The 27,225-nt window shown below is 45.3% G+C and overlaps 2 protein-coding genes across 5 annotated transcripts; both read right to left on the minus strand.

Moving 5' to 3' along the window:
* Positions 1 to 3,812: 3,812 nt before the first annotated feature.
* On the minus strand, positions 3,813 to 15,477 carry COX5A (cytochrome c oxidase subunit 5A). Of its 4 annotated transcripts, none has more exons than XM_082387075.1 (6): positions 15,279 to 15,477; positions 13,823 to 13,963; positions 10,924 to 11,040; positions 9,034 to 9,155; positions 6,620 to 6,742; positions 3,813 to 3,978 (listed from the first exon to the last, which is right to left on the minus strand). In XM_082387075.1, the coding sequence occupies exons 1-5, from the start codon at positions 15,382 to 15,384 to the stop codon at positions 6,629 to 6,631; spliced, it is 600 nt and encodes a 199-aa protein (XP_082243201.1). In that variant the 5' UTR covers positions 15,385 to 15,477; the 3' UTR covers positions 3,813 to 3,978; positions 6,620 to 6,628. The 4 variants fall into 4 exon arrangements, with proteins under 4 accessions (XP_082243201.1, XP_082243202.1, XP_082243204.1 ...); XM_082387076.1 differs by lacking the exon at positions 15,279 to 15,477 and adding an exon at positions 14,888 to 15,232; XM_082387078.1 differs by lacking the exon at positions 13,823 to 13,963 and having other exon boundaries at positions 15,279 to 15,473.
* Positions 15,478 to 24,726: 9,249 nt separating this feature from the next.
* RPP25 (ribonuclease P/MRP subunit p25) lies at positions 24,727 to 26,260 on the minus strand. Its single transcript, XM_082387074.1, has one exon. The coding sequence runs from the start codon at positions 26,038 to 26,040 to the stop codon at positions 25,399 to 25,401; it is 642 nt and encodes a 213-aa protein (XP_082243200.1). The 5' UTR covers positions 26,041 to 26,260; the 3' UTR covers positions 24,727 to 25,398.
* Positions 26,261 to 27,225: the final 965 nt, after the last annotated feature.

The raw sequence follows: 27,225 nt of genomic DNA on the forward strand, positions 1-27,225 counted from the left end.
CCTCTAGGTGGTCACAAAGCACCAAGCTGATCTCCCTGTGCTACGTGGCTGCTTCCCACTAGCTATCTATTTTACATTTGTTAGTATAGATAAGTCCATGCCACTCTCTCACTTCGTCCCAGCTTACCCTTCCCCCTCCCACTTTTCTTTGTTTTGAACAAACTTCCCCAACGTAGGAAAATTATGCAAAATTGGGCCAAATGAACTTGCCTTTGCAAAACATGGAAGATGGACTCCATGTGCTGCTAAGGACAAGCGCCCTGGCATCTGAACAAACAGGAGAAACTGCATTGGCAGCTAGCAAAGCTTAGGAAAGAATGGCTAGGCTTAAACCATTTTCCTAAGCACCATGATTATAAAAATGATTATAATGAATAAGACCTAATCTTATTAATCTTTCATTCTCATTATAAGCCTGCAAAGTAGCTCCCATTTTCAGATCATAAAACAGAAGCACAGGAAGGTTAGCTAACTTATCCGTAGTCATATAACTGCTATATAGAATGGGATTTGAACATAGGTCTGAATACAAACCATTTTCTCACCCTATTTCTACATTGTGTTGCCTTCCGTCGGCTGATGGGTAGATGTAAAAAAAAAAAAAAATGCTGGACATACTAACATCATGTCCCCTTGAGGCAATATAATTGGAATTTCACATCATCTGTGTAGTACTGGAGCACCCCCTTACCCACGTGGGATACATTCCAGGACCCCCAGTGGATGCCTGAAACTGGGGATAGTACCGAACCCTGTAAAGACTATGTTTTTTCCTATACATACCTATGATAAAGTTTAATTTATAAATTAGGCACAGTAAGAGATTAATAATAATAACAATGTAGTGTAATAAAAGTTATGTGAATGTGGTCTCTCTCTCTCCCTCAGAATATCTTATTGTACAAATTTAATGTCTTTCCATCTTAACTAAGGGCTTATCTCACTGTGGCTGTTAACTTTTGCAGTTCAAGGTTCAACAGTAAAACTAGCACAAATTTTTTTCCTTCTTTACAATAAAACAGACTGGAGTTGTTCTTAGACCTTAGCACCCTCAGCATAGGACTTTTTTTTTTCTTTCCTTATTAAGTCAAGAACTTTCACCTTTTCACTTAAAGGAAGCACTTTTCAGGTTCTCTTTAGCATATGCAAATTGCCAGCATTACTAGTCTTGCACTTTGGGGATATTATTAAGTTATTTGAACACAAGCACTGTAATATCACGATAGTCAACCTGATAACTAAGACAGCTACTAAGTGACTAATGGGATGGATGGGATGGAGAGGGAAGGCAAAAGATTTCATTATGCTACTCAGAACAGTGCTCAATTTAAAACATGTTTATTTCTGGAATTTTCCATTTAATATTTTTGTACCTCAGTTTACTATGGGTAACAAATTGCGGAAAGCAAAACTGCAGATAAGGGAGGGGACTACTATATCTTTGCCAGAAACGTTTAACTGGATTTTAACATGAGGAAACAATCAGGAAGATGCAGATGCAGGACATTCTACACCACTGGCCTGGCCTCTTCAGAAAAATCAGTCATATATATTTTATGCCAAACTTCTTGAAGCATGTTAATGGTACTGTGGTTATTTAGGAGGAAAAGGCCTCTCTCTTAGACGTTGCTTAAGTATTTAGGGGTAGGGGCTTCCCTGGTGGCGCAATGGTTAAGAATCCGCCTGCCAATGCAGGGGACACAGGTTCGAGCCCTGGTCCGGGAAGATCCCATGTGCTGTGGAGCAACTAAGCTCGTGTGCCACAACTACTGAGCCTGTGCTCTAGGGCCCATGAGCCACAACTACTGAGCCCACGTGCCACAACTACTGAAGCCCACATGCCTAGAGCCCGTGCTCTGCAACAAAAGAAGCCACCACAATAAGAAGCCCGCGCACCCCAACGAAGAGTAGCCCCCGCTCGCCGCAACTACAGAAAAGCCCAAGTGCAGCAACGAAGACCCAACGCAGCCAAAAATAAATAAATAAAATTAATAAATTTATTTTTAAAAAAGTATCTAGGGGTAAAGTGTCACATCTTGAACTCACTTTCAACTGATTGAGGAAAAAAGTGTGTATATATACTAGAACGAAACAAATGTAGCAAACCATTAATCGGTTTGAAATTTTTCAAAACAAAGAGTAGGGAAAGAAAAAGCTAGAGACCCCATCCTGTTAGGGTAGAAGCCCTACCCATCATCAAGCTGTGACTGTGTTCTAGCTCTACCTAAAAGTAGACCATATTGTTAGTTTCACATCTCTACTTCTTAAAAAGGGGGAAAGTGGGACGTTTTGGTAGGGAATCAGCCTTCTATAAAAGGTCATTTGTGTTAAATCTTACCAAAACTGATTTTTCTTTTCTTTTTTTGGCCACACTGTGTGGCATGCAGGATCTTATTTTCCCGACCAGGAATCGAACCCATGCCCCCTGCAGTGGAAGCGCAGAGTCTAAACCACTGGACCGCCAGGGAAGTCCCCGAAAACTGATTTTACTAACATTTCCTTACATGGCTTTAGGAGAGAAGACATCTAAATTTCAACCTAGTATTAATCCAATTCGCCTGATGCTGCAGTCTGAACTGGCTGTATTATAAGTCACTCAAACCTAAAACCTCTTTATCCAGCAGCTGGTTTCTACTATTATGGGGCTTCTAAAGTAAGACAGGATTTGTGTATTTTATTCTCTCAAGTAAACTTGGACTTCCCTGGTGGCGCGGTGGTTAAGAATCCGCCTGCCAACGTGGGGGTCACGGGTTCGAGCCCTGATCCAGGAAGATCCCACATGCTGCAGAGCAACTAAGCCCGTGCGCCAGAGCCCTCTAGCCACAACTACTGAGCCCGCGTGCTCCAACTACTGAAGCCAGTGCGCCTAGAGCCTGCGCTCCACAGCAATAAGAAGCCTGTGCACCGCAATGAAGAGTAGCCCCCGCTGGCTGCAACTAGACAGAAAGCCTGCACGCAGCAACAAAGACCCAATGCAGCCAAAAAAATAAAAAATAAAAAATAAATAAAATTACTTAAAAAAACCCGAAACTCATTTACTCAGTTCTTTAAGCAGAAAGCCTCCAAATCTACCCCAGCAAAGTCTTCGATGTCCAAGGCTAATACTGTACTGCGAGGGAAGAACAGGTAGGGAAAAAAAGAGGCACTAAGGGGCTGGCTATTATCAGCACATCCTCAAGACTATCTTAATGACCACTTTAAAACTTTATTTTACCCATTTTTTAAAAATTTATTTATTTATTTATTTTTGAATGTGTTGGGTCTTCGTTTTTCTGTGCGAGGGCTTTCTCCAGTTGCGGCAAGCAGGGGCCACTCTTCGTCGCGGTGTGCGGGCCTCTCACCATCTCGGCCTCTCTTGTTGCGGAGCACAGGCTCCAGACGCGCAGGCTCAGTAGCTGTGGCTCACGGGCCTAGTTGCTCCGCGGCACGTGGGATCTTCCCAGACCAGGGCTCGAATCCGTGTCCCCTGCATCGGCAGGCAGATTCTCAACCACTGCGCCACCAGGGAAGCGCTATTTCACCCATTTTTGGGAAGGTACACAATTTGATCTATCCCCAAGGACCATGGTACTAAGTCCATGGTACTTGCTGGCCTGTCAACAAGAAAATTCTACATGAATGACTTCTAATTTTTAGCTAATTTACCAGCCAGTGCACTCAAATATCTTTATGTAGCTGACTTTCATGTTGGGTGGTTTCCAGAGAATTGAAGCAGTTCTCTCAGCATATAACGCGGCAACCAGTGAAACCAACGACCCTATAATAGTTCTTTTTTTTTGCTTTTTAATGCAAACACATGAAACAATACCTAATTTCAGTTCAAACTCATTTCCCTTTTATTAAAGTCCAAGTTACATTACATGGTTTGGTACTCAACAAAGGGAAACTTGTTCAAATAAGGTAATATGTTTTCATCAGTATTTCCAGGTGATTGTTTACAATCAAGTAGCATTATCAATAAATCCTTAGGAAGCCCATCTGTAAGAGAAAACATGAAAAATTAGCTAGGAAATAAAGAAAAGGTAGAAATCTTACTAAAAATAACCTTTAGAGCAACAGCCCAAGAAAATCACTGCTTCTGTGTAGTCTCTTCTGCTCTTACTTAATCCTGCCTGCAATCAACACACCAGGTACTAACTGCCTAGTTTTTTGTTGTCATACACCCGGTAATTATTGGGGTAGTCTTTTCCAATCAGAAAAGTGTTGGGGAGTTGCCCTCTTAAACAAATTTTAAGTAAAAGAATACAGTGTTACTGCAGCTACAAAATATCCTACATAACAAAGATCTTCTGGACTCCTTGGAATAATACTTGATAAATGAAAGCCCTTCCACGTTTTACAAAGATGTGCTCTCTGGCTTCAGGGAGGAGGAGGAGGTGGTAGTGGTATAGGGGTAGACAAAGATAAAATTAAGACTCCTGCTCCAAAGCAAGCTGTGAAGAGAGACCTCAAAATTGGATTACAAAACCTCAGGCATTTTCTGCTCACTCTGTCAGCAGGAAGACTGAATGTAGGGATTCTTTCTGACTTCTAAGATTTTTTTAAAACTTAATTTAATTATTTATTGGCTGCATTGGGTCTTTGTTTTTTTTTTGTTTTTTTTAGATTCCATATATATGTGTTAGCATATGGTATTTGTTTTTCTCTTTCTGATTTACTTCACTCTGTATGACAGCTCTAGGTCCATCCACCTCACTACAAATAACTCAATTTCGTTTCTTTTTATCACTGAGTAATACTCCATTGTATATAGGTGCCACATCTTCTTCATCCATTTGCGTTGGGTCTTTGTTGCTGTGCATGGGCTTTCTCTAGCTGCAGCGAGCAGGGGCCACTCTTCATTATGGTGCAGACTTCTCTCTGCGGTGGCTTCCCTTGTTGCAGAGCATGGGCTCTAGGTGCGCGGGCTTCAGTAGTTGTGGCTCGCGGGCTCTAGAGCGCAGGCTCAGTAGTTGTGGCGCACGGGCTTAGTTGCTCCGTGGCATGCGGGATCTTCCCGAACCAGGGCTCGAACCCATGTCCCCTGCATTGGCAGGTGGATTCTTAACCACTGCGCCACCAGGGAAGCCCTGATTTTTAAACAAGTGCTTATTAAGTGTGAAATTAGATGTTCACTAATGGTATCCTAACCCGGCTCTTTATCTTGTGAGGAGTCTGATACTAGCTCTTTAAATAATTTGGGGTCCACTTTTATTGAAACTTTTATAAGATAGTTTAGTTCCATCTTTTAAAAATAAACTTCTTACTCTTAGGAAGCAAATCCTCTATTTAAACCTCATCATTTACCTCTGTGAAGTAAGAGTATGGCCTTAGTAAATGCCTCAGTACTGCAGTGCAAAGGATGTGTGGCATAGTAAAAGCAATGGACTCTGGAGCCAGATTGCCTGGATTTAAATGTGGGCTCCTCTACGAGTTGTATGACCTTGGACAATGTGCCTCAGTTTCCCCATCAGTAAAATAGTAAAATGGGAATAATTATAATAATAGTAAGTACCTCACAGGACTGTTTGAGGATTAAATGAGTTAATACTTATAAAGCTCATAAAACAGTACCTGACACATAGTAAGAGTTATATACACTATGTGTGTTTGTTAAATAAAATAAATATATGACTTTTTACTTATATATTTTCTGTTTTACAAAGGATTTTCTGCATACTGCTCACTACCCAGGCAAATCTGTGGCTCGTTTTATTACCTAATCTGTCATACAGGACAAGGTATCAAATAAGCTTTTATTATCAATGAATATTACTTAACTATCATATTCCAACTTGGGCACACAATAGAAGCATCAAATCAATAAAACCCTGCTATTAGGGCTTCCCTGGTGGCGCAGTGGTTGAGAGTCCGCCTGCCAATGCAGGGCACACGGGTTCGGGCCCTGGTCTGGGAGGATCCCACATGCCGCGGAGCAACTGGGCCCGTGAGCCACAGCTACTGAGCCTGCGCGTCTGGAGCCTGTGCTCCGCAACAAGAGAGGCCGCGGCAGTGAGAGGCCCGCGCACCGCGATGAAGAGCGGCCCCCACTTGCCGCAACTAGAGAAAGCCCTCGCACAGAAACGAAGACCCAACACAGCCAAAAATAAATAAATAAATAAATTAAAAAAAAAACAAAAAACAAAAACCCTGCTATTAAAAATAAACAGATGTATAAAAGCATGCATGATGAACACCTTGTATGTAGTAGATTACCTTTAGTTGGGGGAGGTTAAAGGGCTGGAATTAGGGAAGAGGTACAGAGAGGGCTTCAACTCTAATGTGAAACCTGTCATTTCTTGGGGGAGGGGGGAAACTAAAGCACACATGGCAAAAATAATAACATCTCAAAATCTGGGTGTGGTTACACTTATTCCCTATGCTATTCTTTATGCTTGAAATATTTTATATAGATTTTAAAATAAGGCTTTTACTTGCCTTTACGCCAGTAAAAGAATAATTATGACAACTAGAAACAACAATTCTAGCTCCTTAAATTAATCATCATAGGTACTCTCTCAATCTCTAAGCTCATAGCCTCTAACAAGGCCACAAAAAAGTCTTACTCTGAGAATACTGAAATGCCACTCACTCACCCCTCCCTGGATTCTTTCCTGCCTTTTTCAGGTATGTAGCTTACCCATGGGGTTTACACTTTGTCAAGGCCCAGTTCCTCTGGAGTGGAGATTCCCAGTTCATTTAAAGTTGGTCTAAGTTCCTGGATGACATAGGGGTAGATTTCCTTATGAGGTCCTGCTTTGTCCTGATGGCAAAGAAAATAGTCACATTTAGCTCTCAAAAGCTGTCTCTATTAACAAAATGAACTTGAAAATGCTTTTAATCACATATGCAGAGGCTAGTAGCAGAGAATACAAGTCACCTACTTTTAAGTTAACATATTTGTTCAAAAAAGAGCAACTTGGGACTTCCCTGGTGGTGCAGTGGTTAAGAATCTGCCTGCTAATGCAGGGGACACGGGTTTGAGCCCTGGTCCAGGAAGATTCCACATGCCATGGAGCAACTAAGCCCGTACGCCACAACAACTGAGGCTGCGCCCTAGAGCCCGCGAGCCACAACTAATGAGCCTGAGTGTCACAACTACTGAAGCCCGCGCGCCTAGAGCCTGTGCTCCGTAACGATAGAAGCCACTGCAATGAGAAGCCCGTGCATCTCGACAAAGAGTAGTCCCCACTTGCCGCAACTAGAGAAAGCCCGCGCGCAGCAACAAAGACCTGACGCAGCCAAAAATAAAAAACAAAACAAAACAAGACAGCAACTTATATAGGCACTATTCAAGGTAGGTTTTTTTTTTTAAATTTTATTTATTTATTTTATTTATGGCTGTGTTGGGTCTTCGTTTCTGTGCCAGGGTTTTCTCCAGCTGTGGCAAGCGGGGGCCACTCTTCATCACGGTGCGCGGGCCTCTCACTATCGCGGCCTCTCTCGTTGGGGAGCACAGGCTCCAGACGCGCAGGCTCAGTAATTGTGGCTCACGGGCCCAGTTGCTCCACGGCACGTGGGATCTTCCCAGACGAGGGCTCGAACCCGTGTCCCCTGCATTGGCAGGCAGACTCTCAACCACTGCGCCACCAGGGAAGCCCTCAAGGTAGGTTTTTAAGACACCTGGAGACTAACTAAGACAACTGGACTAAACCCAAGGGAAAAAACATTTTAAAGCCTTGAGTTACTGGAAAAGAAGGTGGTGATGACAGAATTTTTGTGAAGGCAATTAAACATGCCTAGCAGGCAACAGTAATAATTAAATTATCACAGAAAAAAGTTTTTTGATTTGCCTCAATTTGAGACCCTAACTGAATTAACTACTGGTGCTGAATGGATTGATAGCCTACAGAACCCTTAATTATCTTACCCATTTTAGATAAAGTAATATCATACTTACCCTCTTACAGACCTTGAATTTCTTTCTTATAGAACACAATGTCTTTTCACGGAGAGCCACACTTAGAGAATACTTATTTCCAAGGCAAGAGAGTTTTGATGAATACTCACCATAACATACAATCACACCCATATTGTCATAATATTTGTTCCTCAGGGACAAATATTAAAAAAGTCAAATGGACTAAGACAGTGCCAAAATATTACTCTTCTGTCTTTAACAAATTCTAGGTCTCCTTAGCTGTATTTGCTAAATAAAATTCTTATTTAAAATTCCATGCACTAATTTGTTCATTACAGAAAAATTAGAAACTATAATCAAATAAGAGGGAGGAGAATAAGTATATATATCCTCTTACATTTTGATCATTCTCTCTATACTTTTTAATAAAATGGGGTCATACACCGCAAAAGTATTTCATAATTTCCTTCAGTTAATATACTATGAATATCTTTAATGTTAAACACATTTCTACAACATTAATAATAACCTCTTCTGGGAAGTCCCACCTTAAGAAACCACTAGCAACATTTAATTTCATATCACAAACAGCACAAAGATAAAGTGTACATTCTTAATTATTCCTTAAGGTAAATTCTCAAATGGGATTGCTGAACAAATGGGTATCAAGCATAACTTTTCTAAAAAAATTGGTACTTTTTTAAAAAAAATTTATTTATTTTTATTTATTTATGACTGTGTTGGGTCTTTGTTTCTGTGTGAGGGCTTTCTCTAGTTGTGGCAAGCGGGGGCCACTCTTCATCGCGGTGCGCGGGCCTCTCACTATCGCGGCCCCTCTTGTTGCGGAGCACAGGCTCCAGACGCGCAGGCTCAGTAATTGTGGCTTACGGGCCCAGTTGCTCCGCGGCATGTGGGATCTTCCCAGACCAGGGCTCGAACCCGTGTCCCCTGCATTGGCAGGCAGATTCTCAACCACTGCGCCACCAGGGACGCCCCAAGCATAATTTTTAAGTCTCTGAATAAATTCTACCAAACCACCCTCCAAAAAGACTGTAATTGCAATGTATATTCCCTCTAGCTATGTAAGAACTAATTTTAGGTATTTTAACAAATTCAAAAACACAGAATATGCTAATACCTAATCAATAGTCCACCTATTTCCAAAACAACTTTAGCATTGTTATTTTACTGACCTTAACAACCTCTAGGATGCGAACTGCACTAGCAAAATCATTTAAGCGTCTGCATGCCCTCAAAGCAGCATCAATGATTTTGGGTTCTGGAACCAGGTCATAGCCAACAAGGGTGTTCATCCCTGTCAAATTAAAAAGAGGGGTCATATCAACCTGGAATATCCTCACTTAAACTACGATTTAGTTATTTGTATTTTTATTGAACCATAGATATGTGATCTTGTCTGTTTGAGCCTCTATTCTCTTATCTCTAAAATGAGATAATTGGGAATTTCCTGGCTAGGGAGGACTGGTTAGGACTCAGCGGGTCCACTGCCAGGGTCCTGGGTTCGATCCCTGGTCGGGGAACTAAGATCCTGTAAGCTGCATGGCGCAGCCAAAAATAAAATATTCTAGATAATGAGATCATAGTGGATCTTCCACAGTGAGTCAGTGAAAAGAACTATGCAGTAGCATGCAGACGGAAGGAAAAAAACCTCAAGAGTTTTCTTAAATGCAAACCCTATTTTCAAAAGTAGCTGGTTTCTTTTCAAACAAGAGGGCCATTTTCAACTTATATCTTTAACTCTTAGTACAATGTATGTACTTTGATTGCTTTAAAATAGATCTGATTGGAAAATAATCTAAAAATAACCAGAGAAATGCTTAAGAAGAGGTAATGAAGCCCAAATGAGGACATTAAGGAGATACAGAGAGCCATTAGCACACAGTCACAAACATTCAACCAGAAAATGACTGGGCATGATTACTTTTGGCTTGGCACAAAACGATACATCATAAAATTTAAGATTCTCTTAATGGGAATGCAAAACTGCTGTTCTTTTCAATACTTCTACTTAAGATTATCCAATAAGAATTTCCCCAGCTGCAGCAAAATGGTGTCATTACATTCCTGCAGAGAAGTATGAAGCACTTAGATTTCTTGCTTTTATTTATTTTAAAATATTTAAAAGAAAGGACACCAGTGACTGCAATGCTAGAATATAGTCATAGAGAATGAACTCTTGGTCTGAGATAAACTTCTTACACTTAAAATTAGTTATCTACCAGTCTACTAGCCTGGTTATTATTAATGCTACTTACTTATGTTAAATGTGTACTTACAAATTTAGGATAAACAAGTTCTAGCTTATTCAGATCGGACACTTATTCAGGGCAAGACAAATCATAACTGAGAATAAAAATAGCAAAAATCCCAAACTATTACCAAGAGGGGAAGAGAACCAAATGACTACTTACGTAAATTATCTAAAAATTACACAACTGTTAAATCTTGCTCACCCTGGCCTATCATTATAGCAGTGATGATTTTGTCCCCCAGGAGACATTTTTAGTTGTCACAACTGGGGGTGTGTGAGGGTGTTGGCATCTAGCGTGTAGAAACCAAGGATGCTGTTAAATATCCTACAATGCAAAAGACAGCCCTTGCAACAAAGAACTGTCTGGCCCAAAATGTCAACTGTGCCTCCTTTAAAACCCTGCTTTACAGGAAATACTCTGGAAACTATAAACTTTCCTAATTGCAAGATGCATGACAATACTCAGTTTGCATGATACATGTTTTCAAAATACAGTTGACCCTTGAACAACATGGGTTTGAACTGTACAGGCCCACTTACACGTGGATTTTTTTCAATAAATACTACAGTGCTACACGATCCGAAGTTGGTTGAATCCGTAGATGGAGAACCTTGGACACAGAACTGCAGATAAAGAGGACCAACTGTAAAGTTATATGTGGATTTTCTATGTGGGGGTGTGTGTCGGTGTCCCTAACCCCCCAAATTTTTCAAGGATTAACTGTAGTTACTTTCAACAAAGTAGTGGAAGACTACACAGCAGTTCATAACTCTATACTAAAACAGACACATATGCCTATGTTCCAATTACCTTTACGCAATTCCCAAGCATCAATATCTGGCTTATTGAAGTATGTCACCCAGCGAGCATCAAACTCCTCATCTGTCTCATGTGACCCATGGGAGTAGCAGCGAATTGACTGGATAGCTATAGGGGAGAGAGAGCAAAAACTTCAATGTATAGAAGTAGTACTTGACATATCTTGCCAATACATAAAGTTTTTTGTTTTTTTTCTTTTTTTGGTGTCTTAAAATACACATAACATAAAATTTACCATCTTAACCATTTCTAAATGTACAGTTCAGTGGTATTAAATACACTCAGTGCATGAAGTTTTGAATCAGCTATGTATGTCATGGTAGGAAAATTATTCAGCAGGTCAAATGAAACAAATCTTATGTACTGATTTGAAAAAAATCTTAAAAATTAAGCACAGAAAAGCAAGTAGAACAAAAAGTACTATGTATGTACGTTTATGCTTTTATCCCACTAATGTGGAATGCTGGCATGTAATTGTTAAGAGCAGTTATCTTTGGAAGGAAAAACTTTATTTCTTTATACATTTATTTTTATGATAAGCAATTATTAATTCTTAATTTAAAATAATGTCCATTCTTGGGAATTCCCTGGCGGTCCAGTGCTTAGGACTCTGCGCTTTCACTGTCGAGGGCCCGGGTTCAATCCCTGGTCGGGGAACGAAGATCCCACAAGCCACTCAGTGTGGCCAAAAATAAAATAAAACAATGTCCATTCTAGTTCTTAACCAAATTTATAAGATACACTTTCTTGATAAATTTAAAAAAAAACTTATGCTCTCCATTAAATTATATCCCAAAATAAATTATACATCCTGACAAAGCAATGGTAATTTAAAAATTGTTTTATCAAACTACAGCCCCCTCCTTGAAAATTCTAATTAAAAAAGTGACTTACACCTAATGGAAAGAAGTTTTACTAGATTTCTAAGAAGTGAGATTTATTAATATAACACTATCAAGAAAATAGGAAACAGTATTCTGCTCTCAATCAATATACCCTTTCTAGTACCATATGAAAAGCCTTCCCATTTTTAGTTTCTGCCTATCAAATGGACAGTGAATTGGGAGTTAAGAAATCTGAATTCTATCTAAACAGCCTCTGAATGGAGCAGGAGGTGGGAGAAGGCATTTTTACCTTTGGGTTTTAGGAGGCAGCGGAGCCTAGTGGTCAGATGCTTCTAGGCTCTTCACTCTCCCACTGTTTGGCCCTGGTAAAATTAACTCAAGTTTTATATTCCTTATGTATAAAATGAGGATACCACTACCTTAGCAGAGTATGATGATTAAAAATGAAAGCAAGGTAACACTTTGCCCAGGGTTTAGTACCTTGTACATAGGTACTCAATGAATGGTAGCTTTAAATTAATCCTTATCTAGAAATGTCTTAATTGATCTTCTGTTTATGGAAATCCTAACTTATAGAAATAAAACATTCTTCAAGTTGCATTTCTTGTTATATGAATTAGACAAGCTTGGTATAATTTCTAGTTATTTTTAAAGGCTTAACATACCAAAAATAACACTTTAGCCCACTGTTACCAAAAATTTGTAAACTACTGTTTTTAAAAACTAAAGTTATCCCTAGCAGAATAAAGTGCAAGTATATAATCGAAGTATAAACTGTTTACCAGTTCCTTATCAAGTTAAATACACACCTACCATACCCAGTAATCCCACTTCTTAGTATTTACCCAAGAAAAATGAAGTATATAATTCTCTCCAACCACCCAGAAAAGCATTTCATGATAACAAATCTCTTTTGCTCACTGCTGGGCATGGGCATGGATTTCACTGGATGACTGTGGCTTTGTTTTGTTTTCTAACTATGAAAAAGATGGCTAGCAACTACAAATCCTAGACAGGGAGATTAATGGATCACCTTCGACAATTTGTTCACTTTCCTTCTGAGAGTCCCAAATTACAAACTGGTTGTATTCAAAAACAAAAAACAAAAACCCTGTATGAGACAAGTATTTAGAATACCAAGCAAGCACTGGGAACACACATAGCTTCCAGGTTGGGAAAAACATACTCTCCCACATGGTTTAAATTATATTCCTAATTCCAGTAATGGGTAGAGCAGGATCTATTCTTGTAGTTATTATGGACATGCTTAAAATTTTGATTTTTAGGTAAACTATACAGGCATCTTTTCCCTCCCCCACACCACCCCTACTTAAGTACAGCATTTCCACCTAGTTTTGAGGCTTGTATGGTAAATTATTTTGGAAAACAATTACTCAGTGCTTTTATATAAACTAAAGATTCCAGACTAGGAAAAGGGAAGCAGCTGTAAAAAATTGGGACATTTCTAGGGCTACAATCTAAAAATCTATTTCTAACACTGCTTTCTGGCATTCAGTTAAGCAATCTTTTTTTAAAAAAAGGCTAACAATATATTTAGAAAAATTAAGAGGCACATTAATCCCCTTCAATAACTCATCAGCTCAGACAAGGCTCAGAGAATGGACATTTTGGTGGTGGTGATTCTAGGAGTAATGGAAAGAAGTGAACAATGCAGAGGGTACATGAACAAGCTCAAAGGCAGGGTTACAGAGGTGTAAGGCTTAAGAGCAGTCATGAACCTTGGGATCCTAAGGCTGGAAATCTATAAATGTGGGAGTGGTGCAGAAAAGGTTGGAAGGTAATAAAAAGTGCTACTTAAATGTAGCCCTGCACCAAGAAAGGAAAAGCGGAAACTCCTCCCACCTTTTCAGAGCTATCAGGGTAAGGACAGGTGCCAGGATTGTGTAACTTTTAACGGTTCACTAGAGAATCTAACCATTATTCAAAACATTTAATTATCTAATTCAGCAGTTATTGGAAAACAATTCTGTTACAAGTTGGAGACTTCTCCTGGGACCAAATATGGAATTTGGGTTGCTACTTACCTACAGCAAACTTGAGGCCCCTCAGGTAACCCCTCCAGAGCTCTTTCACTTGACCTTGGATAGCCTCATCCAAGAATCTTAGTCCTTTCTGACTTTTAATTGCATAAAACCTCTTCATCTCATATTGATAACAAACCTCACCTATAATATGCAAAAATGAAATGCACTATAAAAAAGCAAATATGTATTAAGCATTTGTGCCAGGAAAGGTGCTAAGAGTTACATTATCTCAGTTAAACCTCACAACTACTAAATATTATCCCAATTTTACAGATGAGGCAACTGAGTCTTAAGGTTTAGTTAATAAGTCCATGGTCACACAGCTAGAAAGTAGCTGACACAAATGTAACCAAGACTGCCTCCTTGTGGCAAATATTTAGGTTTATAGGACAACACCTAAAATAAAGCTTTTTATGAATTATACTGAAGAGGGTGACTAGAGTGCCTAGAAGATAAATCACTATGTCCAAACTTACTAACAGTTTGAGTTCACGTGTTTAAATACGCATGCTTAGGGGCCAAATTTCATAATGTCGCATATACTACCACCATGGACCAAAATCAAAGTGCAGTTAAAATATTAAAAGTTCCGTGCTGGACACAAAGTTTCCCGGAACACATATAAGGGGAAGGCAAAATAAGAGACAGCAATCAGCAGACCATCTCATACTCCAACAATCAGGCTTCTAACCGGAAGCCAAAAATAATGCTTCCCCATGTTTGTAGAAGCCAGTATTCCCGGGTCTGTGGTACCCAATTTTCGAAAGAGTAATATTCTTATCATAAGACCTATCAACAGTCAGGCTTTCTTCCAGACCTCAGGAAACAACCACACACGTCTATCTATCGTGAAAATGGAAGAATTAGAACGTGGCACAGCAGTCTCTAAAAATAGCAGAATGGTCTGAGAAAGTGACAAAGCGCTAACCGAGAAATGTCGGATGAAACGACTATACTGCGTTCCACACGGAAGTATAACGCATTCTCTTAAGAAGCTGGGGGCGGCGGTGCCGGGGTCCCCGGAGGGACCATCCCCCCCCGCCCCTACCCTGAGCTCAATGTCACCTTCGCCGAAGCGCTGCAGGCCGGCGGTGGCCACTCCCAGTCATGTGGCCGCGGGGTCAGCGCCGGGGCAAGGTCACGGCCCGGGGACCGAAGGGATTCGGTGGGCGCTGGAGGTGCGCTGCGCCCCCTCCGTTGCGCCCACAGCAGGTCCACACTTGACCCGTCCGCGGTGCCCGCACCAGGAAGTCACGCCGAGGGAGGCCCCGGGGGCGCGCCCTCGAGTCCTCCACAACTCGAGGCGGCGGAGAGAACGGCCAGCGGTCACCAGGTTCGGCCGCCGGCCCGCAGGGCAGGAGCTAGGCCTCTGGGCGAGCCTGCCCTCGCGTGGCGGCGGGGGCCCAGGTCACCGCAAGGACACGCGGGCGCGGACAGTGGCAGGCGGGGGCCTTACCGGCGGCGGGGCCGGGGGCCGGAGTGGGGTGCAGGAGGCCTCGAGGGCTGGTCCGGGCGACTGCGGCTGCTGCTACCGAGCAGCGGCGGACAGCGGCGCCTAGCATGACGGTGATGGCGGCGCGCAGGATAAGGCTGAGGAGAAGCCGGGTGTGAGCTCAAAACCGCTCGCGAGCTCGTGGGGGCCGGACTCACGCACCGACGCACGGCGGGCGGAGCGTGAGGGCCCGCCCACTGCGGAAGGGGGCACCACGCGGCCTCGGGCGGGCTACGGCGGCGCGCTCAGGACAATTTATTTCGGCGCCGCTCTCCGCCGGCTCGCTGGTCCCGTGGACTGCAGCGGCGATCGTGGAGCGAGGATGGAAGGAAGAAGGCGAAGAGCCGTCAGTGGACCGTAGCGTGGTTCAAGTCTGGCTCGGGAGGCGACTCTAGCACCTCAACATGGGAACAATAACAACGACAAATTATTATAAAAATACCTTCTTTGCTTTACCCCCCTGTTTGAGCCTAAAATAAGAGAACGAGTGGGACAGAACGACTGCTTACCTATAAGGGACCCAATTAGTAACTATTCTTATACCACAAACCCGCAAGCATTCAAAAAATGAGTCCAACCACTTGACGTTACAGAGAAGGAAACGGGCTCAGAAATTAGATTCCTTGCCGGCAATCGAGGCTCTTTTCACCTAATCCCCAGTTCCAGGACTCACCTGGATATTTCTGGTGAAAGGCCCTCCCCCATTCCCTACAGGAGGGGGTTGATTAAGTTCCAAGACTCTTAAACGTCTAATCTGGCTTCACTAACTGCATTCTGACCTTGAGCTCCTGGGCAGTGAGACCACATTCCCCAGGCCTGAATTATCTCGGTGCCACAAGGAGTTAATGAGACAAGTCTCATCTTCTCTTGTTATCCCTCATTCTCTATCGCTGGATCTGAGGAAAGAAAAGATGGACATTCAGTCTCCACTTCCTGACTCTAGGCCCTGTCTCCACGGTGTCAGTATTGGCCCTTCTCTGTTTCCTACCTAGCAGTGCTTTAGGGGGTATGAACCTGGCTGGGAAAATTATAAAAAAGCTTTTTTTCAAAGCACCTGTCCTCAACTTCTCCCACCAACCTAACGAAAGGACACCTGGGGAAGGTTTCACCTCTTTGATTTAAATTAATATTCATCAAATCTCCAAGAGCTGGAAGCTCAGGATGAGATCAGGGCTCCCATAATTAAGAAATCACTGGGAAAATAATCTAGAAAGAAGTGGGTATATGTATATGTGTTACTGATTCACTTTGCTGTGCAGCAGAAGCTAACACAACACTGTAAATCAACTGTACTCCAATAAGGATTTAAAAAAACAAAAAACTATAAAAACTTGAAAAAGAAAGAAAGAAAGCACTGGGCTGGGAGTTCCATAGCAGTCCAGTGGTTAGGACTCGGCGCTTTCACTGCCATGGCCTGGGTTCAGTCCCTGGTGGGGGAACTAAGATCCCTGAAGCCTTGCGCAGCCAAAAAAACAAAACAAAACAAAAAACCCACTGGGGTATATGGCAACTGAATCCCAACTGGTCTTTGCTGTCAGTCTCTCCACTTGGCCTACAGGACCTTAGATTGGCTACAGGAGTGTTGCGTGTTTTTGTTGTTGTTGTTTTCAGAAACAATTATGACCATAATTTATTATGTGCCACTGCATGCTACAAACTATTTATTATCCCATCTAAGCCTTATAACATTGTTGTGAGATAAGTATTTATCCCTATTTTATGGATGAAGAAATAGACTCAAAGGACATTGCCCAAGAATCACACAGCTGATAAATAGTAGTGCTTAGATTTGAGGCCAGTTTTGTCTGACTCCAGAAATTTTCTTTCCCCACCACCCATAAAGGTAGGCTTTGCTGGCTTCCCAGCAAATTCTGAATCCCCTGCTATTTTGAGGGCATTTCTAAGCTCTCATCACCTGTTTTAGGTTTTTTTTATTGCTGCATACCAATTTACCACAAACTAAGCAGCTTAAAACAATATCCATTTATTATTTCCCAGTTTCTGTAGGTCAGTTATGCCTTCATAGCATAACTGGTTTTCTACTCAGGGTCTTCTGACAAGACTGAAATCAAGATGTCAGCCAGGACTGTAGTCTCATCTGGAGCTCAGAGTCCTCTTCCAAGCTTGTTTAGGTTGTTGGCAGAATTCACTTCCTTACAGTGGTAGGACTGAGTCCCCATTTTTTTCTTGTTGTCAGCCAAGGATCACTCTCAGCTCCTAGAGTCCACCCTCAGGGCCTTACCACATGGACCCTTCATAGGCCCTCTCACAATACCACCACTTATTTCTTCAAACCAGCAGGAGAGTATCTCTGACACTTCACCCTCCTTTAAAGACCTCATCTGATTAGGTCAGGCACATCCAGCGTAATCTCTCTTTTGATTAATTCAAAGTAAATGGATTAGTAGCCTAATCTTGGGAATGGTATCCCATCAAATTCACAAATTCAGCCCGGTTTATACAAGGCATGTACACCAGGGGGCATGAATCCTGGAGGCCATCTTTGAATTCAGTCTACCACATCACTTATGGAGGGGGGCCCTGTTGGTTCCCATGTTTGCCTACAGTTGTGCCTCCAGCCCCCAGACCATTCTGTCTACTCCCTCCAGCTCTTGCTCAAGGACGTCAGTGTCTTTTGTCTCTTTCTATCATCTTCTGCCCTGAAATCCTTTGCCATCCCTCTGGATCAGCAGCAGCTGGACTTCTGATGCCTCAGGGGTGTCATTGCCACCAGCTGATCAGCCTATCAACTTCCTGCTGCAGCCAAGAGCCTGGAAGAGTTGAGATAAGACATTTCCTCTGATGTGTGCAGAGGGGAGGGATTACTGAGGAGCTTGTGAGGACAAAGACACTTCTATCATGTGAATTTCTAGTAAAGGGAAGTTCACATTCAAGAAAATCTCTTATCTTCTCTGGTGGTAATTAAGCATGCCTTGGGAAAAAAATGAATCCTGCCATTTCAAGGCTGGAAGTGGCCTTGAGGCAGTTAGTCTGACTGATCCTATATTGCTTCCATTTCCTCAGGTCCCAACTTGTGCACTTCCAATGATGGTGATCTCACTACTAAACTGCTTTGAAAATGGAGATGAACAAGAGAGAGCACCTGAGAGAATGACATTCTTGCTGCTGTTAAATTATAGCTCTGCCACAGGGCCTTAGGCAAGTTGTTCCAATTTCCTGAACCACAGTTAATTCATTTGTATAATAAGAATAATGAGGGACTTCTCTGGTGGCGCAGTGGTTAAGAATCCACCTGCCAATGCAGGGGACACGGGTTCGAGCCCTGGTCTGGGAAGATCCCACACGCCGCAGAGCAACTAAGCCCGTGAGCCACGACTACTGAAGCCTGTGCACCTAGAGCCCGTGCTTTCTCTAGTTGCGGCAAGCGGGGGCTACTCTTAGTTGCAGTGAGCGGGCTTCTCATTGCGGTGGCTTCTCTCCTTGTGGAACACGGGCTCTAGGCGCGCGGGTTTCAGTAGTTGCGGCACGTGGACTCCATAGTTGTGGCTCACGGGCTCTAGAGCGCAGGCTCAGTAGTTGTGGCACACAGGCTTAGTTGCTCTGCGGCATGTGGGATCTTCCTGGACCAGGGCTCGAACCCGTGTCCCCTGCTTTGACAGGCGGATTCTTAACCGCTGTGTCACCAGGGAAGTCCCAATAAATTTATAAATTTATAAAAGAAAAAAAGAATAACAATGGAACCTACCTAATAGGTTATTGGGAAGATTATATAAGATAATGCATGTAAAATACTATGTCCTGGCTGGACATAGCTCAATAAATGGAGCTCAGTAAATGGTGAGTGTTGTATTCTTCTGTTGTAAATTATAGAAAGTTCTTTTCCCAGGGCATGGCAGGTTGTGAGGCTAGGGACAAGGCATGGAGGTGGGGGGGGATAAACACACCGTATAGATTACCTGGGAATCAGGGAGAAAGGGTGGCAGGAGCCTTCAAAGGTGATCCTGTGGGGGGCCACCATCCAGTATGGATAGGAGAGCTCTAATGGTACTTTTTCATAATTAATTAATTAATACTTAAGTAATTTCCTAAATTATTTCTTTTATGATCAGAACATCATTAAAGGATATAATTTTTGATTGAGATATAACTCACAAACCATAAAATTCATCCTTTTAAAGTGTATAATTCAGTGTTTTTTTGTATACTCACTATGTTGTATAAGCATTATCTAATTCCAGGACATTTGCATCACCCCAAAGAGAAACTCCATACCCGATGGCAGTCACTCCCCATTCCCCCTACCCCACCAGCCCTAGGCAACCACTAATCCTTCTGTCTCTATGGATTTGCCTATACTGTACATTTCATATAAATATGAATGTTATTTTGTGTCTGGTTTCTTTCACTTAGCATAATGTTTTCAGGGTTCCTCCATGTTGTAATCAGTACTTCATTCCTTTTTACGGCAGAATTATACTCCATCATATGGATATTCCACATTTTGTTTACCCATTCATCAGTTTATGGACATTTGAGCTATTTCCACTTTTTGGCTATTATGAATAAGGCTGCTGTGAATATTTGTGGACATGTTTTTGTGTGGACACATGTTCCATTATTTTGGATATATATCTAGGAGTATTATATGGGTTATAAGGTAAGTCTATGTTTAACTTTTTGAGGAACTGCCAAGCTGTCCCAAAGCAGCCTACATCATTTTACATTCCTGCCAGCAATGTATGCAGGTTCTATGTTTTCCACATCCTTATAATTTTTTTTTTTAAACAAAGAAAGCTGAGTTTTTGTAGCTGTCTGAACTAAGCCCCACACCCACAGTTTCCAATCAGGAAACAGGGCCCAGGGCAGGGGTACTTTGTGTTCTGAGTTCATTAGCTGCTCTCCTAAAGGTTTCTTCCTGTGTCCCCCAGCTCCTTGAGCCAAGAGACTCTCTTTTCCAGCACCAGCTGTAGGGGGCAGCTCTCAACAGTTCTTGAACAGTTGAGTTTCTCTCCATGGCTGAATGGGAAGGGAAAGAGAAGGGGATTTAGCTTTGGGTCTCTTACCAGTGTGAGTGCCCCTCCTTCTATATATATTATCTCAGGGGACTAGTCAACCTTGATTAATCATCAAAATCACCTGAGGATCTAATTGAACTGCCCATTTCCAGGTCCTTCCTGGGATATTCTGATCCCGTTGCTTTGGAGTTCAACGCCAGCAATCTGTATTTTTTAAAAATTGAGGTATAATTAACATATAACATGCAACCTATATTTTTAACAAGTGCCCTAGGTGATTCTGATGATGAATGATTGGGAAGCCTGGTATTGTCCCCACAGCAATCTGCCCCACTTTGTAGATGAGAAAGCTGAGGCTCAGAGAAGAATTAACTTGCTCCAGATCAGAGTCAGCCTCATTTCCTGCAAAGCCTATGATCTGTTCAGTATGACACCAGGCTTCATATTTGCTAGCAGAAACGTGCAGAGACCCTCTCTCCATGCAAGACTGGACCTTGGCAAACACCCCATATTCCTTTTCCCTATTCCCACTGAAGGTGGTGGGAATACCTATTGTATTAGTTTCTTAGGGCTGCTTTAGCAAACTACCACAGGCTGGGTGACGTAAAACAACAGAAAGTTATTCTCGCATAGTTCTGGAAGCTAGATGTCCAAAATCAAGATGTCTGCAGGACCATGCTCTCTCTGAAGGCTCTAGGGAAGACTCCATTCTGTACCTTTTTCTTAGCTTCTGTCGTTCGCTGGCGATCTTTGGCATTCCTTGTCTTGCAGCTGCATAAACTCCAATCTCTGCCTCCATCTTCACATGCCGTTCTTCCCTCTGTGTGTCTGTCTCTGTTTCTTCTCCTCTTCTTATAAGGATATATTGGATTAAGGACTCATCCTACTTCAGAATGACCTCATCTTACATATTAATTACATCTGCAAAGACCCTATTTCCAAATAAGGTCACATTTACAGGTATCAGGGGTTAAGGCTTCAAAATACCTTTTGAAGGGACACAGTTCAACTCACAATATCTATAATAGTCAGCAGGTGTCAGAATCCTCAAGTTGGATATCACCATGGTGACCCTTAGCTTCTTCAAAGAGAAGGTAGAACCCAAGGGCCCAGACAGTGGGGATAGGGCATAAGCAGTGGTGGGGAAAAGGGGAACATATGGTCACTGTCTATGGGGCTGGACAGTTAAGGACTTTGATGTGGCATCAGAACAGTTCAGAAATCTGGTTCAGCCAGTCTTTATTCACTCAGTCAACAGCTCTCTGTGGGCTTCCTGTGTTCCAAGATCTGGGTAGGGAGCAAGGCAGGCAGGATCCATTCAATCATGCCTTATGGTTTACTGGGGTGACTGACAACCAGAGGTTCACAATAATGAGGGCACAATTACAAACTAAGATCTGTGCTCTGACAAGAAGAAACCTGGTGTCACCAAGGAGAGCTTCCTGTGACTATATTTCCTCCTTCCCTTTCTTCAATTACCCTTCTCTCTGGGAGACCTGTAGGTGTTTCAACATCTCAGTGAAATAGAGGGGACTAGAGAGTCCCTAGTGGCCAGTATGGGCATAGCAATGATCCAAACTGCAGAACTATGGAGTGGGAGCTGGAACATGAAGGGAGCTGGTGGGAGAGATGGGCGTGGCAGGGTGGGAGTGTCTGATCCAGGTCTTCCCCCAACTGTACAGTGAACATGCCCTGGCACATTCATGGCCAGTGGACAAGAGCTTCTAAAGCTTTTACCAATTTGAAGCTGTGGACTCCCCTACCTCACTCCCCTTCCCCACCAAAATCCATCTATTGTTTGATGCCAGAAAGGCAGGCTAAGTCCTGGCCAAGCTAGGGTTAAAGCCACAAGGAGAAACCCTTCTCTATCCTGGCTGTAATGGCAGTGAAATCCTACCTAGCCTGAGTAGCTCTCAAATCTGTCCCCATCTCTGTCCCCACTCCCACTGTCCCATCTCCTACCTCCTTGCAGTATATGGAATGCAGTCAGGTCCCTTCCAATCCACCTCCCACCTACACAGGTGCCAGAGGGATCCTTCTCAAACATCAATCAGACCAGGGCACTCCCTGGCTTCCACTCCCCCCCTCCCCTTTATTCAGGGAGGTTCCTTGTGACCTAGCTCCCACCTGGTATTCCAGTCCCACCTGCCTCTCGCCATGCTTCCTTCAGACACTGTGGCTGCCTCAGCACCAGACAAGCATCACCTCTCTGTGTTCTGCCTGGAATTCCCTGTCCAGTCCTGTCCAGCTGGCTAATTCCTTCTGATCACTGGGGAACCTGCTCCATCAGCACCTCTGAGTGAATTAAATGCCTCTTCTCAGATCTCCCTTCTCCCACTATCACTGCATTGTGCTGTAACTTTCTTTTTTCTCTCTCCTAGACTAGGACATCGTTGCGGTAGAAACAATGTCTGATTATTCTGATTCTTCCACCCCAGTCCCACACTGTGCCTAGACTGGGACTTGGCATAATAATGAAGTCCCTCGAGGTCCAGCTGGTGGTCCAGTGCCCATCTGACCACACGCTCTGGCCTTGGATGATACACATTTATGTTCCCAAATGGATTTTGATTATGTGACGGGACAGTTTTGTGGGTGTGAGTCTTCACTGCCACCCCTAGCCTGGAAGTGCCCCAAGGCAGGGCCCAGGAAGCTCTTGGTTAGAGGCCACTATTGGAAAGATGAGGTCTCACGTTTGTGGTGGTGGTAGTGGGGTATCCCACTCCCTTCCATTCTACCACTAGTCAGTTCTCAAAGTGAGCGTCTCTGAGATGCTCCCCTTGCCACTCCTTGCCTTACTCCAGCACTTCTCAGGTTCCCACCTTAGCCTTGGGCATGGGGATGTATAGGGATATCTGTCACCTTCCTTTGGAGCCTGCTCCTGGGTCAGCAGGGCCAGAGGGTCCAGTAAAGCAGGGGTGGGGAGCTCACAGGTGCTGGGTTCCATTGGCACCCATGAGCACCCATCAAAATCCTGGGAACTGAAGCTGCTGGGGTAGAGTAGAGGTGCACAAAAGAAAGCCAGTTTCATAACCTGCTTTCTAGCATGGGGGCAGAAACAGCCCACATGTGAACAGGTTAACGCTCTAAAGGTTGGGAAACAACATGAAGGGGACTTACCTGACCCAAGGCATCAAAAGAGAAAGTCTCTGCTTGTATAGTCCTGGTGACCCGCCAATCAGGACTTCAGACACTAGTGGTCTTGAAAGTTGGCCCTTTTCCAGAACCAAGACCAGTCTCTCTTAAGATCCTACCATGCAGGACCTCTTCCAAGTTTTATCATGTACTTGAGATGCAGACGCCCAGTGCCAGCTCAGGGCACCTTAGTTGTCAGGATAGTTTACGTTCTCTCCACACTTCTTGGGCCACCCCTGAGATTCAGACAAGCATACCCAAACCCCTTGGCCCTCCCTAGGGACTTATCAAGAACAAGAAATTGGGGAGGGCAACCAGTGTCAGAGTCTGTATGGCAGGGCTCTCTGATCCAAAGCTGAAGCCGAGATAGGGGGGTGGGGGTGGACTCCCTGAAGAGCCCCTTCTGTCAACTGCAGAAACCTACCTTTTGTTACCAGCAGGATTCATTTCAGGTTTCTGCCTACCAAGTGACTTACATACTTCCCCATCTCCTCCTTTGCAAGGATGCTGTTAAGTTGCAAGGGGGCAGGGTCTGCTTCTGAGATCCCGGGGCTATGTGCCCCCCGCCGCCGCCGCCGCCCTACCTGCGAGAGTGCTTCCAGTACACAGCACTCTCTCCACCCTCCCACCTGACTTGGAGTTGGGCAGAAAGGCTTATAAGGCCATTATCTCTCAACAGACAGCTGTGCAGAGCTGGAGGCAGCAGCTTATCAGGGAGCCTGCAGTGATTCACAACCCAAGTCCCAGCTTCTCTGTTGAATAGTAATTTCCAGCAGTGGATTTGTGCTCCATCTCTCCTCCCCCTCTCCCAAGGGTGTGCTGTCCTTTCTCAGAGAAAGAAAGCAGTGAAGGGTAGATCCTATCCATGGGGATGGGGGGGCTCTGTGCCAGCCTTCTGGATAAGGCTGTCTATTGGCAGGAGGCTGCAGGTTTAGGGACCCCAGTTGGATCTGCCACCCTTGGCAGTGACAGGAGAGTTCATCGATGCTCATCTTCCTTCCTCTTCCAGAAAAGCAATGTGCTGCTCCCTTTCCCTTAGTGGTAATGTGTAAGGTGAAAATGGTCCCCTTCTGGCCACAAGCCCTGAAGCTAGAGACAGCCAGGGAGGGCTGAGAAAGAGGGAGAAGCCGGGGACTGGGTAATGTGCCCCCTGCACCATTTTGAAGCTGTCCAGTTTCTGTGCCTGACCCCTACGACTCCAAAGGCTAAGGATCCAGGCTGGAGGGGACTGAGACACAAGGGGGCAGACCAGAGCAGTCTCTGCACAGGCAAGTGGTTAGGAAAAAACCCAGGGACAGAGCCATTTTTGTGTTTGTTTTATTGGAAGCAAGACTCCAGCTGTGGGGCTCAGGAGAGGAGGCATGGGAAGTTCTGTCCTGGGTCTCTCCCTCTGGGCCAGCATGGGGAAAGCGGGATGTTAAAAGAGCTAGAGCCTATGGAGACGCCCCTGCCAGCATGATCTCAGGATGCTCCTTAAAAGCAGGGGAAGGGAAACTAGAAAGGAAACTGTGTCCTAGGTGAGGGGCACAACAGGGCACCCCCGCAACTCATAATCCACTGCCCTCAGGCAGTGGTTTCCAACCCCTTGCCCTCTGCTGACAGTGGTGGGGTGATTCCAAGAGCTTTCCTCAGCTTCCACCCTCCAGGCCCACTTCAAGAATCCTAGGTGCCTTTAAGCCTTGGGGGTCCTGAGCAAGGCTCAAGAGTCCCACTGCCCACCATTCCCTCCCTGAGGAAGGTCCCCGTATGGTTCAGAAAAGCTGAAGGTGGAGTTCTGTGTCGTCAGTCCACATAGGTGAAGGAGCAACCCCACCACGAAGTTTCCCTGGGGTCCCCTTCTTGTCGCCTTGGGGTCCATGCTGCCAGGTCATGGGTTCCAGAGTACCAAAGCATGAAAGGCTGGAGGTACATCTCAAGGTGGAAGCTCTGGGGGTAAGATCCAGCCCGCCTAGGTGGCCCAGAGGCCAGAGCTCTCAGGCGGTCTGGTCCTCTTCAGCAGCACCTGGCTCAGGTTGTGACCGCTTCGCAGAGCCTTCTCCAGCTGCGGGTTCCCCTAGACTCCTCTTGGACGTCGGTGCAGCTGGCTGGGACGAGGGGCCAGGATGGGGGTTCGGGGGCTGGTAGCCGGGTTGGCGCGGATCCAGTGAATCCTTGGAAAGTAGGATGGCGAGGCTGGGCACGTTCTTAAGTACACTGAGACTGGCGGCTGGCTCACCAGGCTTCTGACCCGGCGTGGGCTCCGGAGGGAGGCTCTGCCACACTTCGCGCACGCTCCGGTAGCGCAGCCGCGTGACCTGATGCAGACCCGCCAGGCGGCGCTTGAGGATCTCGGCGCACGTGACGGTCTTGGTGGTGGCCCGACCGCAGCCGCTGAAGACGATGGCGCGCGTGGCTGGCTGCGCCATGCTGGCGGTGGCGAAGGCCAGCAGGTTCCGGATCTTACTGCCCTCCTTGACCCGCATGTGCACGGCGCCCGGCGCCAGGTCTGCGAAGGGGCCCGAGCCCGGGCCGCCTCCCTCGTCCCCGCTCCCCACCGGCGCCTCCTCTGAGCGCACCTTACGGAAGTTCTCCATGCGCCGTCGTTGCCGGGACCGCGGGGACGCAGGCTTCGCCATTGGGCCGCCTCAGCCCCGGGGCTGCATGGCGGCCGGTCGCGTCTGGCAAGGCCCGGCCGGGGTAAGGGTGAGGGAGCTGCGTGGACGCTGGCGGGCGGGCTAGGACGGTGCGATCCTCGTCTTCCACTTGTCTCCACTGGGCGCTGCTCTACTCCGCGCTCTCCGCGCCCTGGGCTCCGCGCCTTTGGCTGAGGCCCCGCCTGAGAGCCTAGGAGCCCCGCCCTTACCGCCAGGCCCCGCCCCTAACTCAGCCCGCCCCGCTGGAGCCCCAGCCTCACCAGCCTCTCGGATCCAGTCCGGTCCTCAGCTACCCGGGCGTGAGAGCTGCGCGCACCGTGGGGCGACGTGGCAGTGCTAGGGGGTGACCTGTCAGGTGAAGTTTCCCTGTAATCTCCATCAGCCCTCCCAGAGCCAACCCTGATAAACGGGCAACCTAAATAAAAACTGCGTTTGCAGGGCAAACGCCGCTTCGACCCGGGTCCCCGAGCCCTTCCGCGTTTCAGCTGAAGGCCACCCCTTGTCTCCTCCCAAGGAGAGATTTCAAAGCGGCCTGCTGGGGGCTGGGACCTCTTTCTCCCACTCCTCAGTGGAACCCCCCACCCCCACCTTCGTCCCTTCGGCTCCCGAGCCGCTATTCTCGCCTCAAGGACAGTCCTGTGCACCGTCAGCAGAGTGCGGGAGGCGCTGTCTCCGGCTCCGCTCCGCGCCTGCCTTCGACGACTACGTCGCGGCGTGGTCCTCGCAGGGCAGCCGGAGACAGAGGTCTCAGCCTCGCCGTGTCTGTCTGGGGCTGGAGGCTCCTAGACGCCCGCACACCCCTAGGGTGTGGGGACTGAGGCTCTGGGCCAGGCTGTTCCCTGAGATGAATGGGAAGAGAGCAAGGAGACCCCTTCTCAAGGGGGAGTTAAGCTCCCTCCATCCATGCCTGAAAGTCGAGTTATTTGAGCTGCATGCTTTAGGGTAAGCCAGGCATTGTTCCCTGCTAAAGTGGGTCCCCCTTTTTCTCAAGTGGAATTTGTTGTCAGCCTGGCTCGCTGGGACCCAGCAGGGTCCTTTTTCAGAAAGGAGATTGGGTGAGGGCAGGTTTTGAGAGAGAAGGGAGGTAGGTGGGAAGTTGAAGCCCCGGGGGCATTACGAAGCTACTGGGTGCCCCTCCCCGGGAACTCCGCAGGACTGAGGGAGTGG

Source organism: Balaenoptera borealis (genome assembly GCF_965194805.1).
Source record: "Balaenoptera borealis genome assembly, chromosome: 3".
In the NCBI taxonomy this organism is placed as follows: Eukaryota; Metazoa; Chordata; class Mammalia; order Artiodactyla; family Balaenopteridae; genus Balaenoptera; species Balaenoptera borealis.